At 47.2% G+C, this 14627-nt stretch overlaps 1 protein-coding gene across 1 annotated transcript; it reads left to right on the top strand.

Moving 5' to 3' along the window:
* The first annotated feature begins 7 nt into the window (after positions 1-7).
* On the top strand, positions 8-13563 carry NCSTN (nicastrin). The gene is made up of 17 exons (XM_050912198.1): positions 8-125; positions 385-489; positions 1968-2091; positions 2621-2739; positions 3806-3951; positions 4140-4290; positions 4772-4881; positions 5713-5865; positions 7269-7373; positions 7476-7553; positions 7699-7868; positions 9099-9201; positions 9478-9573; positions 10093-10180; positions 10318-10469; positions 10792-11004; positions 12552-13563. Exons 1-17 carry the CDS (start codon positions 8-10, stop codon positions 12672-12674), a joined length of 2154 nt encoding a protein of 717 aa, XP_050768155.1. The 3' UTR covers positions 12675-13563.
* Positions 13564-14627: the final 1064 nt, after the last annotated feature.

Genomic DNA, 14627 nt, shown 5'->3' with positions numbered 1-14627 from the left:
TGGGAGGATGGCGGCGGCGGCGGCGAGGAGAGCCTGGGGCAGCCGGGGGATTGAGGCCGCTGCGGGGAGTTGCCGGGCTCCGCTCCCGGCCTGGTGGGGGCTGCTTCTCGCCGTGCTGGCAGCGGGTGAGGCTGGCTGGGAGAGGGGCGGGACAGAGCAGGCCTGGCCTCCCCCGGTTTGGGGCCGCTCCGCGACTGAGGCGGAGGTAGGGAGGGCCTCGCCTGGCCCCCTTTGAGATGGCGGTACTGGGAGCCCTCACCTGTCCCCCTCCGAGTTGGGGAGGGGCTCCTCTTTCCCCCCACTCCCGAGTTGGGGAGAGCCTTTTGAGATGCGGGGAGCCCCTGGTTTGTCCTCCTCTGAGGTGGCGCTGTGTCTTCTCCGCAGGCTCCTGCCAGGGGAACTCTGTTGAGAGGAAGATCTACATTCCCCTGAACAAAACGGCACCGTGCGTTCGCCTCCTGAATGCCACCCACCAGATCGGTTGCCAGTGTGAGTACAGCTGCGGGGCCCCAGAGCTGCTCCTTGGGGTGGTCATGCCGTGGGTGATGGAGTGTAATGTAGGGCTCCTGTTGGACTTGCCTAGATCAGTATTGCCTTTGTTCTCAGCGCTGTTTGCCCTCTTTTCCAATTCTGCTGTAGTAATGCTGAATACGCTGACCTGTTTCTGCTAAATTGAGGGGTGGAGACGTTAGAGAGACTGTGTTCCGACAGACCTCAAAAATCTGCTAAGGCAGAGACCAGCATTTTGAGCTTGCACAGTCCGGTGCATGCACAGGACAAAACCAAGCCACAGCTTGTAGGGGTATGAGGCAAAGCTGTGGGCACTGCAGAATGCATTGGGGTTAACAAGGTAGGAGAGAAAGGGAGCAGAGAGTGAAGAAGTGAGGTGACATCTAAAGGGAGTGGAGGATTTGGCTGAGCTGCTTGTACAGTGCTTGTTAACTTTGTAAGGTTTTTTGGTCATATTGAAATGGGGAAGGCAGGACTGCATGACTGTTAAAATTAAAAGATAGATAAGGGAATCCTATTCAAGCAATATTCCTGGCTGAAGTTAGCGTGAGTCAGTGTTTTGCTCATTTCCAATTCAGTTTTGCTTCCACAGTGGGCCACTCCCTGCAGCGGAGCTTGTCAGCTGCCACTACAGGGCAGCACAGCCGCACTTGGTCTGTCAGACATCCGAGGGTACGAGGTTCTCTGACTCCCCTTCCAGCCTCTGTGTGAGCCTAGTGTTCAGGCAGACAGCCGTATGCAGTCCTGCCTTCCCGGTCACAGGCAGTTTCCAACAATGACAGCAGTTACTATCTGTGGGGGTTGACAAAGCGCTTGTTTTTATCAGTAGCTTCTTAAGAAAGTGCTTTGTCCATTGTCCGTTTCCTTTGGGACAGGGCGAAATGACAAGCAGTGGGCCTGCTTTGTTGCTAGTCCCCTTTGCTGTCAAAATCTTTTGCCCCCTGTGCTCCTCCGGGCCTCATGGTGAGCTGTCTTTGAGCTCTCAGTTTCTGAATTTGTAATCTTTACTCTTTGCTGAGGACTAAACCGCTTCTGTGACTGTGGTCCTTGAGGCAGGTCCTGTCTCCTCCGAGTGCCTTTCTGTCTCAGGGCCTCAGTTTCCTGCTATCCTTCCTTATTCTCTTCAGTCACAGGAGACTCACAGCGCTTAGTTAGCTGAAGGTCCTTAAGTGCTTTGATGTGCTTAAACAAAAGATGCTTTCAAAGCGTGAGTGCTTATTTCTTAATCTATGCTGTTCAGTGTTCTAAAAGTGTTCTAAAAGCCACTGTTCCTTTTTCTGTCCTGCTCCAGCTAAATGATGCCACTTCACTGAATTGCTTCCTCCAGCTCTCTAATCCCAGGAGCTGTTCTTCCCTAAAGCCCTTAGTAACACACTGCCCTGCTATTCAGGGGTGGTTTGGGGGTGTGAAGGAAGTAGTTCACTGTGCAACATGAAGGGCACACTCTCTTTCCACAGCCTCCATCAGCGGAGACACGGGGGTGATCCATGTGGTTGAGAAGGAGGAGGACCTGAACTGGGTGCTTGCTGATGGCCCACACCCACCCTACATGATATTGCTAGATGGGAACCTCTTCAACAGGTCAGTCATCATCAGTTTTTATCTTCCCAGGGTGACTGGAGCCCAGAAGACTGATATTGGTCCCTAATCTAGTGATGAAAATGTCATTTTTCAAGTGACAGATAGCAGAATCACCCTGACTGCACTGAAGTATAGTGAGGTTGAACCATTTGTGGTTTTACTGTGGCTTAGTGTCTGAATTTATTTCTTCTTAAATGGGCTGCTTTGCGGTTAGAAGAGCTCTGCTCTGTGTAAATTCTCATGCCACATTCATCACTGTAGCAGTTACTAAAGTTCATTAAACAACGTGATTAAGATTGGTCACATCTCTTCCTGGGCAGAGCAGGAAAGAAGCGGCTGAAGTTTTCTGCTTGTTGCTGTATGCATAATCTTATGCAGTTCTGAGAAGATAAAGAAAAAGGGACTTGTTGGTTATTTTGATCAAAAGCATCATCACATGCTCGACTGTAATATGTCAGCATTAGGATGTCTTGGATTGTAACTCTTCGTTAATGAGTTCATAATTTCAGTCGTATTTTCTCTCTTCCAGGAGGGTAATGCTGCAGCTGAAGGGAACCGCACGAGTGTCAGGCCTTGCTGTGGCCATTGCCAAACCTAGTCCTCCCCAGGGATTCTCTCCTGGTTTGAAGTGCCCCAATGATGGCTTTGGTAAGGAGATGTTAAGTCTTTGTCCTTCTTGGGAGGAAGAGAAATGGTGCCTTTACGTTATACGGTCAAAGAAAGAAGTGCAAAGGCCAGCTGAAATTGCAGCTACGCTTTAATGTCAAAATGGTGTTTAAGGTAACAGGCTCAATATGTTCTTTCAAAGTAGTTGGTCTGAGCTGGAGTCTCATCGTTTCTCAATGAGGGCTGGGACAGGCCTTTAGGGGAAGACTGTTAGATAAGCTGGCTACAACAGCATTAAGTTACTAAAGTGTTAAACCTGACCAAGGGTTGTTGTAACTTCTTTTTCTTTAACATGTGAAACTTGTACTTTGTCCACACATGATCATTAAAGCGTCTTGTGTTTGCATAGATTGAGTGGAGTGCGTGTTAACCCCTCTGTCTGAGCCAGTCGCTACTTTTTAAAATGACATTCTGCCTCCCTGAATTCCCCCTGTGGTTTCACTTGGGTTTTCATTTCACTGTTTTTTCATGCAGCAAATTTACTGTATTGCACTTTGAGGGGAGAAATTGCTACACCTTCTGTAGTTTGCACAAAGCTTTCTGCTGTGAAGGGTGCCATGTACGCTCCTGAGATGAGTTTGGTGTGCTGGCATTTGTCGTGTCTCTGCCTTCGTGCTGTTTGCACAGTATCTAGGTGTTAAAATGATTGGCACGTTATGGATGCCTTAGGGGTACTTCCAGCACATGATGAGCTCAGAAAATGCGGGTTTGTATGTTCCTCCTTTTGAAGTATAATGTTTCTCTGTGTGCCTCCTCCGCTCTCTCAGCATGTGATAAATGCTCACTGAGTGCTCATGCCAGCCTCCTGGCATGTGATGGCTCTGAGCATGCATGTTTCTCATTCTCGCTGCGTGGCACAGCGCTCTGTCTCTGCCACTCTGCCGCATGCAGTGACCAACTCCATCTCTCCAAGCTTCTGTCAGCTGGTTCCTCAGCCCATAATGGTGCTCATTCTGTATTTGCTGCTATTTTCTCAGCGGGCCCTGCCTCTCCTGCAGTCTGTTATTCTCTTGCAGGCTCAGATTTGCCCATTTCTTTCTGTTTCCAGGTGTCTATTCCAAAGATTATGGCCCTCAGTTTGCACACTGCAATAAGACCGTGTGGAATCCTGTGGGGAGTGGGCTTTCGTATGAGGATTTCGACTTCCCTATTTTTCTCCTTGAGGATGCCAACGAGACGCAAGTTATTAAGCAGGTACTGCACTTCCTCAACGAGTAGGAGAGGGGAACTGCTGCACAGTTCAGGAAAGGGGGCAGAAGTTTTGTTTTCTCTCAGCTTAGATGTTGAAATCGACAGTAAAAATGTATGGTCCAATTTTATATGCAGTACATAATGCTATTACAGACAGGCTAAGTTTTGTAATGATTTTTGTTTCCATCCAGTGTTATCAAGACCATAATGTCCCTCGTGATGGGTCTGGCCCCGAGTACCCTCTCTGTGCCATGCAGCTTTTTTCCCACATGCATGCTGTCACCAGCACAGTTACCTGCATGAGACGCAGCTCCCTCCAAAGCACCTTCAGCATTAATCCAGGTGAGCAGATTCCTCTTTCCTTGTCATGATGTGGGATAAGGCTGGTGGTAAAAATCCCAGTTGAATACAGTTGTACAAAAGAAAGAAAATTTTAGAGTTTCCCTAAAGGCTTGCTTGCCAACTGAGCCTTTTCAAAATAAACTATTCAAGTGGTAAGGAATTTTGGGCTATGTTTGTCATCGGTTTAGAAAATAATACGTAGAAGAGATGCTGGCTGAGAAAGGTACCTAATACCTGCTACACAGATCATCAAGACTGGCTCTGAGATTACTGCTCCGTTAGACTGTGTGTACGTGAATTGAAATCCTGATCCTGGTGAATGTTTTGCCAGTGACTTTCCTGGGGCCAGGACTTCACCCCTGCTGAGCAGAAGTTTGCTCCTCTGATAGAACCACTGATGAGCTACTGCTGACCAGAAAGCTCATTTCTCACTTGTCACTGCTGTAGTCTCAACTCAAGCGATGTCGTTTCTGCTTCCTAGAGGTTGTATGTGATCCTCTTCTTGATTACAACGTGTGGAGCACCTTGCAACCTATCAATTCCTCTGGAAAGGTCGATCCTGAGAAGGAAGTTATTATTGTCGCTACGCGAGTAGGTACCTCTTAATCTTGCTTTGTAGAGCGTGAACTGGAAGGATTCTGGGAAGATGTGGGCTTGGAGTCTCATGGGAATATAGTTCTCTCATATATTTTCATTTCTTCCCGTGTTCCAAACCTTTTAGATCTGACTGGCTATTGTGTTTCTGCAAGTATGAGCCTTTTAGTTGGTGGGTTTACCTATTGTTTCAATATAAGGACATCTGCATTTTGTTTCCTTCTGTCTCGTTATCTGAGAATTTTTTCAGCATTTTCTTCACTGAGGGAACCAGACAAGCAGAAATAATTAGCGTGTCTGTTATGCTTTCCTAAGATATTTCACATCCTTAAAACGTGTTGTGGAGAGGGAGACGGCATGGTTGGCTCATCTGTATTTTTTTGGGGGGGAGAGGCTGAATCACATGGAGATTTTGTTGTGCGTCAAGCAGTTAGTCAGTGTCGGAGCTGAGAAAGAAGTTCACTTCCCCATCTAGCAGTCTGTTTTACAGTCACTGTACACCCTCCAGAGATGCAAGTTCAAAACTCCATTTTGTCACCACCTCAGAGCCTCACGCTGAACAGTGACGCTAGCATTAAAATTATGGCACACTTGATAATTTCAGTTTTCAGGTCAGGGCTGCGGGGTGGTGGCGGTGGCAGGGCTCTGAGGCCTCAGGACTGCCACAGCAATGCAATTGGTATTTTAAGCTTCATTAGGCAGAGTGCTTTGGTCCTTCCCTTATCAGTAGGATGAGTGGGATAGGAGAGAGGTGATAGATTTGTTTTCCCAATACAGTATTCCTCTGTCTACGTGCACATTTCTTACACCTCCTGTTCCTGCTTACAGATTGACAGCCATTCCTTCTTCTGGAACATTGCACCTGGGGCAGAGAGTGCTGTCTCTTCTTTTGTAACCCACTTGGCTGCTGCTGAAGCCCTTCATAAAATGTCAGATGTTCATATGCTGCAAAGGAATATCATGTTCACCTTCTTCCAAGGGGTAAGAGCAGCGGCATCGTTCCACCATTTGGCTTGTTCTAAGATAGCAAATCAGCCCTTGGCTCCCTGCAAATGAACTTTTTCCGTACTCCTTGCGTGGAGTCATTTGTCTGCGTCCCCACACTGTGGTTCTCTCTGCTCTCCCAGTGCGAACAGGATCTTAATTGCACTGGGATAACAACAGCAGATGGAGCTTCCACTGGGGCAACCCATATTCTGCCCCACAGTTCATTCTGCATGAATGACTCAAACTTTGCTTTCCTTCCTGTTTCCTCCCAGTGTGCCTGTCTGCATGTCTGTTCTCTGCCTCGCCCCCCTTCAGGATGAACGGCAATGGCCAGGCTTTAAATTCTGAAATGAAGCCCAGAAAAGGCTAGATTAAAAATATATGTGTTGACAGCAGTGAAATGCAGCTCATTTCTGAGAGCCCAGCGCTGGAGTTGGCAGCTGTGGAGAAGCAGAACAAGCGTGTAGAGGAGGGACTGATGGCCGACAGCTGATGTTCCCCTCAAGGCATCTACATTGATGGCTTCTTTTGTGCAGCTTTGTAAAACTGGCTCCCACAGCCCCATGCTGTGGCCATGTGATTCCCTTCATTCACCCTCCTCAGCACATATATCCCTAGTCAGGAGTTCCCTGGGGGAGACAGGCATACAGCACTACAGAGCGGACATTCTCTGTCGTGCTCCCAGGATGTAGGAGGAATGATAAGACTTGGCTGTAAATTAGTCAAGGGGGAAGTCTGGTGGCTGGCTGACTTCGTTGCCCTTCTTTGTCGCGGGGAGTCTCTTCTTAGGGGCACCTATTCTTCCCCAGGCAATGCTCAGCTTCTTGCAGCTCCCTTGACAAACTCATTTCTGTCATCTAGCCTTCCCTACCTTTTTTCCAGGGAAACAGACACCTCTCCTTTCAGGAAAGCTTCATACGTTTAATTCCTGGAAAGGAGAATTGCCCTTTTCCCTGACTTGCTGTCCTCCTTACCAAAGCACAAAGAGGATGACTTATGCCAGAGTAAAGGCTATATTAATGCCTCTCTTCTGTTACTCACATTAACAGTATCTTGCTGCATATCGGTGCTCACTTAAGTCTGACTTTGCCTCTGTGCCTTTCTTGCTTGTGAAATTCAATAGCTGTGCCCTGGTTTTTTGCTCTTTGCCTTCCTTTTTGTCCTTTGCTCCATCCCTTCCTACGATACTTTTGTCTTTGGAGCCAGGCACAATGTAATATTTACTTTGGTCTTTTGGTGTGTGCCAGACTATGCGAACCTTCAGAAATACTTGGTGCAGTAGTTGGCCTTCGAAGTCTTGGTTTTGGTCCACCTCAGCCTCTCAAATATTGCTGTTGGTTGTGCCAGGCAGCTATCCATATGTGATTTATGTATGATTTTTTTTTTTTCTGTTGCAGGAGACCTTTGATTACATTGGCAGCTCACGAATGGTGTATGATATGGAAAAAGACAAGTTTCCTCTCCGCTTGGACAACATTCATTCATTTGTGGAGTTGAATCAGGTGTGGGATGAATTAGGGGACCTAACACAATGTTCCCTGCTCTGCAAGACTCGATGACATCCGATCATGTACTTATGGTGGGTTGTTTTTTTTTTCTTGAAGGTGGCTCTAAGGAATGACTCAGTTCTATGGATGCATACAGACCCTGTCTCTCGGATGAATAAATCTGTTGAAGTGCAGGTAATAGAAAGCTATCTGTAGTCATTCATCTGACCAAAAGGCTGCGGGATCTTTAGCACACTGCGGAAGATCAGGATGTTAACCTTTCCAGAGAAATTACACATCCAAAAGAACAGCGGAACAGTGCCATTTTCTCTTCTTTCAGGTTAGAAACTTGCTAGATATTCTGATTAATAGCAGCGTGGGAGCAAGCGTGACTTTGCAGGAAGCTGGATATTCGCAGCCTCTTCCCCCATCTTCCTTCCAGCGCTTCCTTCGGGCCCGGCACATCCCCGGAGTGGTCCTAACTGACCACAAGACTGCCTTCCAGAACAGGTACTTCTCCAGGGTCGATGGGCACAGGCTGGCCCACGGCCGAAGGCAGCGGAGCCGGCAGAGGGCATCTGAGCTCCTGCAACGCCTCTGCCAGGGGTGTGCTGCCTAACATACATGTAGAGCGGCAGTCCGGGGGGAGCGGAGGAGCAAACATGTGCCATGGAATTGAACAAGCGCAACATAATTATTCTGACAACCGAAAGAAATCCAGTTTTGTACAGAAAATGTTCCCCACAGCTGGCTGGAAGCCAGAGGTGAGCAAATGGCAACTGAGCGTGCCTAAGCCTCATCTGTTCTTCCAGAAGCTAGCTGCCTTTTTTTTTTTCCCTTCTTTTTTTCTTTTTTTTTTTTTTTTAATATAGCTTTCTATTTGTGATGGCAGAAAGCCCCAGGCATTGGAAAGGGCACTTTCATTCACCCCACATGACCCTACTACAACGTGTTCCTTGGGGATCCCCTGCTCCTCTTCAACTTTGGAAGTGGAAATGTGGGGTAGAGGACAGACGTATGCCTCTCCCCTTTTTGCTAAACTCTTCCAATTGTCTCTTTCCCTTCATCTTCTGTTCTTCTCTGCTGTTTCTGAGAATCTCTGTAGCACTCAAGGGGAAGTAACTTCCCTTTCACCTCTAAATCTGCACTGCTCTAAAGGGGCAAGAAGAGCTGAGGTGGAGGAAAGTGCAACTCACTGCTGTGTGACCCCTCTTTAGACTGGGGGGGATCAGTCCTGGGTTGACTGGGAATGTCAGGTGCATAGACCATGCAGTGGGCTTTCAGCCCAGTTCCCAGTTCAGCTGCAGATGCCTTGGTGTAGATCTCTCATAGAGTTCACTTGGAATTCCTCACCGCCTTCAAGATAAGGCATTAATAAAATCCACTGGCACGACTTGCATCAAAAGCCCTCTTCCCAGGAGGCCTTCTGCATGGGTTGTCCTTGCCTCAGTTTCTCTACCCATTTAATAGATTGGGCTGTTGCCCACCTGAAAGCTAATCACAGCTTGTAAATTGCTTGGAGATCCTCAGATGGGAGAAGCTGTGGAAGGGCCAAGTTAATTATAAAGCCTCATTAAATGGTTTAAGGAGCGTGTGGCAGGGCAGTGCTTTGGCAGGGCTGTATCTCTGCTCCCAGGAGACTGCTCCCACTGTTTGCTTTAGGCACACTCTGAATTGAATTCCATGCCCTGTGGTTTCTTTCTGCCCCTCCCCAACCTCTGTTTTCCTTCTTCTTTTCAGATACTACCAGAGCATGTACGACACTCCAGAGAACATCCGGATGCAATACCCTGAGGGTCTTAGCCCTGAGGAGACCTTGGAGTATGTCACAGACACAGCCAAGGTTCCTACTTTGCATTTTCTTTAGCTGCTGTATCTGGGGTGGATGGGGCTTTGAGTAGGGGCAGATAGAAGCAGGGTCATGGGGAGAGGGGGAAAGCTGTTTCCAAAAAGGGCAGAAAGAAGGTGGAAGTGCTTTGTACAGTGACAAAGGCAGTAGGCACTCAAATGCTAGCACGATGTAAGTGTTTTGATGGATGTGTAGATTCTGGCTTGCTCTCCTTGCGTGTTTTGCTGGATCTACCTATCTTGATTAACACAGAGCACTCTTCCTTTGCAGTCCTTGGCAGAAGTTGCCACAGTGGTCGCCCGTGCTCTCTACCGGCTTGCGGGGGGAGCCAACAACACCTCTGCTATTCAGGCAGATCCAAAAACGGTACGAGCAGATGGAATTGAGTCCCTGGCATCTCTGATGAGCCCTCATGTACTTCCCTTCTGTCTCTGTTTATATGTGTTTACACAGCATGCTGTCCTGTCTGCCTCCATGAGGGCTTTGCCTCCCCGCCTTCTCTCTTTCCCCACCGCAGCTGAATGAAAAACCTTTCACCCTTCTCTAGTTCCTTGCCTCTCGATCTTGGGGCAGACATCAAGCTTTACAAGCCCTCTACAAAACAGAGCTCCTTTATCCTCATTCCACGAGGCAGAAGAGGAAGCTGAGGTGAAATGGCAATGTGTGCCACAGGGATCAGCTAAGGAGTCAGCGGAGCTGGAATCAAACCCAATTTTCACAGCTCGGTCCTGAATTGTATGCAGTTGTGACATATAGTCTCTCCTTTGCTGTGCTCTTGGCCCCTGTAGTGGGAAACATCTGTCAGCCGAATAATCTTGAGAGGTATAGCTGTTAAGATGCTATTTTCTCTCCTCTTTGTATAAACCAATTTCCGTCTCTTTCCAGGTCTCTCGAATGCTGTATGGGTTTCTGATTAAAATGAACAATTCCTGGTTTCAGTCCATCATTAAACCAGACATAAAAGGAATTCTGGGTAAGAGCAACATAGGGGAGAAGAAGAAGGGGATGGGTTTGACCCCATATGTTACCTGGCAGCTTTCTAAAGAGCCATAGCGACATTATCTGCTTCTGGCCGTCTCCCCGCCAATCCCATTTCTCTGACTGTTCCAGGTGATGTTCCCCAACATTACGTTGCCGTTTCCAGCCCTGTGAACACTACCTACCTTGTGCAGTATGTCCTGGCCAACCTCACGGGCACTGTTGTTAACCTCACCAAGGAAGAGTGCCTGAACCCTGAAAAAACACCCAGCAGTGAGAAAGAAGTAAGTATCCGTTGGAGTGAGATGATAGGTAAGGACAGATCTGCTGTCCAATTTGCTGGTTTCCGCTTTTGAGGAAAGCTGGTTAGGAGTGCTTTCATTGCTCATCATAACACGTGGGAGAACTGGGAAACTCCTCCAAGGAGGCATCTTAATGCCCAAGGGCAGGGGAGGAGTGGGCAAAAGGGTCCCCTTACAGTGAGAACAGTCAGTAAAGCTCCTCTCTCTCTCCCCAGATACACAGGTAAGGTTCCAGAACAAGGAGATAGTCTGATTATTTGCTAGTGGCTGTTTGCTGTCTCTTACTCTCCTGTTTTCTTTGCAGATGTATGAATATGCCTGGGTGCAGGGTTCCCTGGACCCTAACTCAACATCACGAGTCCCCTACTGTGTTCGGTCAACTGTTCACCTAAGCAAAGCACTCTCTCCTGCCTTTGAGCTGAGGCAATGGGGATCTACAGAGTACTCCACATGGACAGAGAGTCGGTGGAAAGAGATCCGTGCCCGAATATTTCTGGTGGCCAGCAAGGAGCTAGAGGTGAGTTTGTACACGTCTGAAAAAGAAAGTAGAGAAAAAAATGTGGCTAGCTTTGAATAACATCTCCTGACAGCTGGAGAAACAGTTCAGAGTTTGTTACAAGATCTTGTGCCATTGTTCTGTGTGAGCTCCCCAGTTAAGAAGAGCCAGGCTTTGATCCTGGAAAATGAGGTAACCAAGAATGCATCACTGGTGATAACCTTACCACCTCCAGCCATTTGTGGGTTAATAACGTAGTTGTTGGGGCTTAGACAGTGCAGAATAATCAAGAGTCCCATGAGCAGGCTGAGCTCTGTGAATAAAAGATAGAAGTGACAGGAGTCTTAACCCCTTCCCCAAGCACAGGGAGCCAAGCCAGTGAATCTGGCTGTTAGGGGCTTTTACCTGATGTGCAACCCAGATCTTCCTTCCTGCAGTTCGAATCCCCTCTCAACAGCACAGAAACAACTTTTGCACAAACCTTCGCAAACGAAAGCTGCTGTTGGTTTCAGATTCTAAGCAGCCTTTGGCTGGGTGTGAGGTGGCTTAAGCGTCAGCAGAATAAGAGTTAAGCGTACAGTCGCTTTGGGACTCTGTGCCTGCCTTGATGCCCTCTGGTTGGCTGTTAATGATGTCATACCCTGTCAGGACAGACTCAGGAGTGCACAGCTCTGTCGTTGTCATGTGCTAGCAGGAAGCCACCCAAAGGCCATGCAAGCCCAAGCAATTGTTGCATCTCTCGGATAGTTATTTGAAATCTGAGCAATTTATTTCTGTGGCACTGGGCCTTTTTAACACTGTCAGGCAAGCACAATGCCCTGCCTGTGTCTCTCGGCCTGTTACAGCCCAGTAGATACTGGTGCCCTGGAGACGCACAGTTTGAGCCCAGCCTTCCCCGAAGTGTTGACCCGATAGAAAATGTACTGAGAGAGTTGTAGCGGCGCATGAGTGTCTGGCCGCTGTATGGGAGCTGTTCTGAGATATCCAGGGGAGCCTGGGAACGACAGTCCTACCATGCAAGGAGAAGGGTTGACAGGAAGGAATCTAACAAGGCCCTAGACTGGTCTGGCACTCAGGCTTCAGGAAAGGTGCTGAGCAGGAGGTAATCTCAGCTCTGCAAAGGCTATTGACAGATGTTGATTCTGCTAGCAACTGTGCTTGTTGAAGGCATTTACAGTTCCTTGCTGGAGGAGATGACAGTTCATGCTGGAGTAGCCAAAGTGTCACATTAAATGCTTGCTAAAAATCTTTGCGAACTGCATCAACCACTCTGAAATGCGACCGGTTCTTTATCCGTGATACAACTTTCTTACCTTTTCTCTTAAACATCGGTCTGTGTGCACTGTTGATAACTACAATGAAAGCTGACCTGATCCTGTCTGGCAGTCGCTTTTGTCTAAGGCTGTAAGGTCCTCAGAGTATCTTTTTATTTCCATGTACATAGTGCCTCGGTAGCGAGCTGGTCTCTGTAGCTTTCTGACAGAGACCCCCATTCGATGCAAATTCTGTGAGGTGCTGCAGGTCTGTGTTTGTAACAACAATGCTAAGTGTTTCTCATCCCTTCCTAGATAATCACTTTGGTTGTGGGCATTGCCATTCTGGTCTTCTCTCTCCTCGCCACGTATTTTATCAACGCCAAAGCGGATGTACTTTTTAGCATCCCGCGGGACCCTGGGGCTGTGGCTTACTGAAGATGCTCTCGGGGCTTGAGAAGTCTTAGCCCTTGGATTACAATTGTCAAAGATAAAACTACACTGGAATGCCCCCCTCTCTGGATAGGGATGCAAATGGTTCTCTCCAGAGCTTCCTTGCTTGGGATCTGGGAACTGAGCCCTAAAACGTAAGAGACTTTCCCAGAAAACGCTAAAGACCAAGCCCTAAAGAAACTGTGACTGAGAAGTTCCCAAAGCCTTTCTTTTTAATTTGTCCTTACTTCTGAGCAACTTGAGAGGATTGGTCCTGAATGCCACTGAGACGACAATGTGATGGATGTGTTCCCTAAACAAAGGCAAGGGTGGAAAGGGTAAAGGTATTTTCTCTGGGATGTATGTGGACCAGCAGATTTCCATGGTGTCTGACAGCACAGGTTGCCTGTTAATGTCCGACAGTTGCTGTGAATCTGTGTATACTACGATACAGGGAGGGCAAGGTGTGTTTAACAGATGATTAGATGTAAAATGTCCTTTTTTTAATGGTGCAATATTTTCTGGGTTTTGTATATATATAAATAGTTCCGTTTAATTAAAAAAATCTCCACTTACAAATTAACCCATTGCCTGTTTTGTCTTAGTTGCTGCCAAAAGGACCAAAAACGCTGGGTGTTGCAATATGTTTTGGTCTCGGGAGAAACAGAGTTTGTCTGATTTGTTTTTTGACTTGCATTGAAACTTTTCATTCTTTCTACAGCTGGACAAAAGAAAGACATTGTGCCCTCAGACAGGACAGGGAATTAACTCACTGTTGTTTAGACTGTAAGCTCTCCAAGGCAGGGATGGCTGATCGCTCCAAACAGTACTTTGTACGATGGTACCTTGATCTCGGTCGATCCCTAGGCGCTGGTATAATAAACGTGTTTTCAAATGAGCATACTCACACACTTTGTTTCCTTCGATGCTATTGCTTAGTGCCCAGCAAGACTGGGCTCTCAGGGCTGCGGTTGTGACTGACCAGGCACTTGGAGATTCCTGGTTGTTTCTTTTGTATGAAAATTCACTTGTTCTTCAGCGATCGTGATTTAAAGGTGTGATAGTGCTGTTGTCCAAAGCAAGGAGCTCAAAAATAGGTAGAGGGGATTAATTCCAGAAATCAGAGCTGACTAGCACTAAAGCAGACATTGCTTTCCCTTCCCTAGAGGACAGCGAGGGCTTATTGTGTTTAAGTCTTTTCTCAACTAGGCATACACTCTGGAGTTTTAAAGTAATTCAGACCTTGTACTTTCAGTGCTACCCTGAGGGAGACTTTTTCCACTTGCTAATGCATCCTGCTATCAGGAAACTGCTCCTGATACTTGGTGGAATGTTTCTGTGCCTGATTTCTTTTCATTTCTCCTAGCAATGCTGAAGAAACTCATATCTCAATTTACATGGCGATATCTTGTCTTTACAATAAGGGTTTTCATAGCCTCTAACTCCTAATCTTTGGACTCATTCCAACTTTGTCAGAACAAAATCAGTTCCCCAAAATTATCCAAGTAGACTATTTCTGTGCATGAAAGTATTTTAGGTGAGACTGAGGACCTCAAGACAGCATGTGGTCTGGCAGAGTTTTGTAGAATATGTTTTTCCTTCCCTAAGGTAAGTTTACTATATTTTTTTACATATCAAAATGCAAATGCTTAATTCATGGTGGAGCAGTGCTGTGTGGAGAGATGTTGGGATCGGTGATGGCTAACCGGCAAATTGGGTCAATATACACAGGGTTCTTGATAATTTTCACATTAAAAATGTGTCCTTCCCACACTGCTCTCTCTCCCATCTTTCAAATCTAGATTCTGTGCTTGGGTTTGGCCTATTTTTCCCCTCCGCCCCTGAAGGCTTCTCGTTGGAATTTTTTTCTCTCCTTGTTTTCCCCGTATGAACAGGAATAAACCCTTTTACCGCTCCCGGCCCCATTTTCCACTCCCAGCTTTTTGTTCAGAGCTGCTC

Source organism: Gymnogyps californianus, chromosome 29 (assembly GCF_018139145.2).
Source record: "Gymnogyps californianus isolate 813 chromosome 29, ASM1813914v2, whole genome shotgun sequence".
NCBI lineage: Eukaryota > Metazoa > Chordata > Aves > Accipitriformes > Cathartidae > Gymnogyps > Gymnogyps californianus.
This window is presented reverse-complemented; position numbering and strand designations above follow the sequence as displayed.

What these genes read in the sequence shown, in the direction of transcription:
- NCSTN (XM_050912198.1), top strand. Translation starts at nt 8, where the DNA reads ATGGCGGCGGCGGCGGCGAGGAGAGCCTGGGGCAGCCGGGGGATTGAG. An exon ending in CCACCAGATCGGTTGCCAGT is followed by an intron (nt 490 to 1,967) that starts GTGAGTACAGCT and finishes CTCTTTCCACAG; the next exon opens with CCTCCATCAGCGGAGACACG. An exon ending in TTATTATTGTCGCTACGCGA is followed by an intron (nt 4,882 to 5,712) that starts GTAGGTACCTCT and finishes TCCTGCTTACAG; the next exon opens with ATTGACAGCCATTCCTTCTT.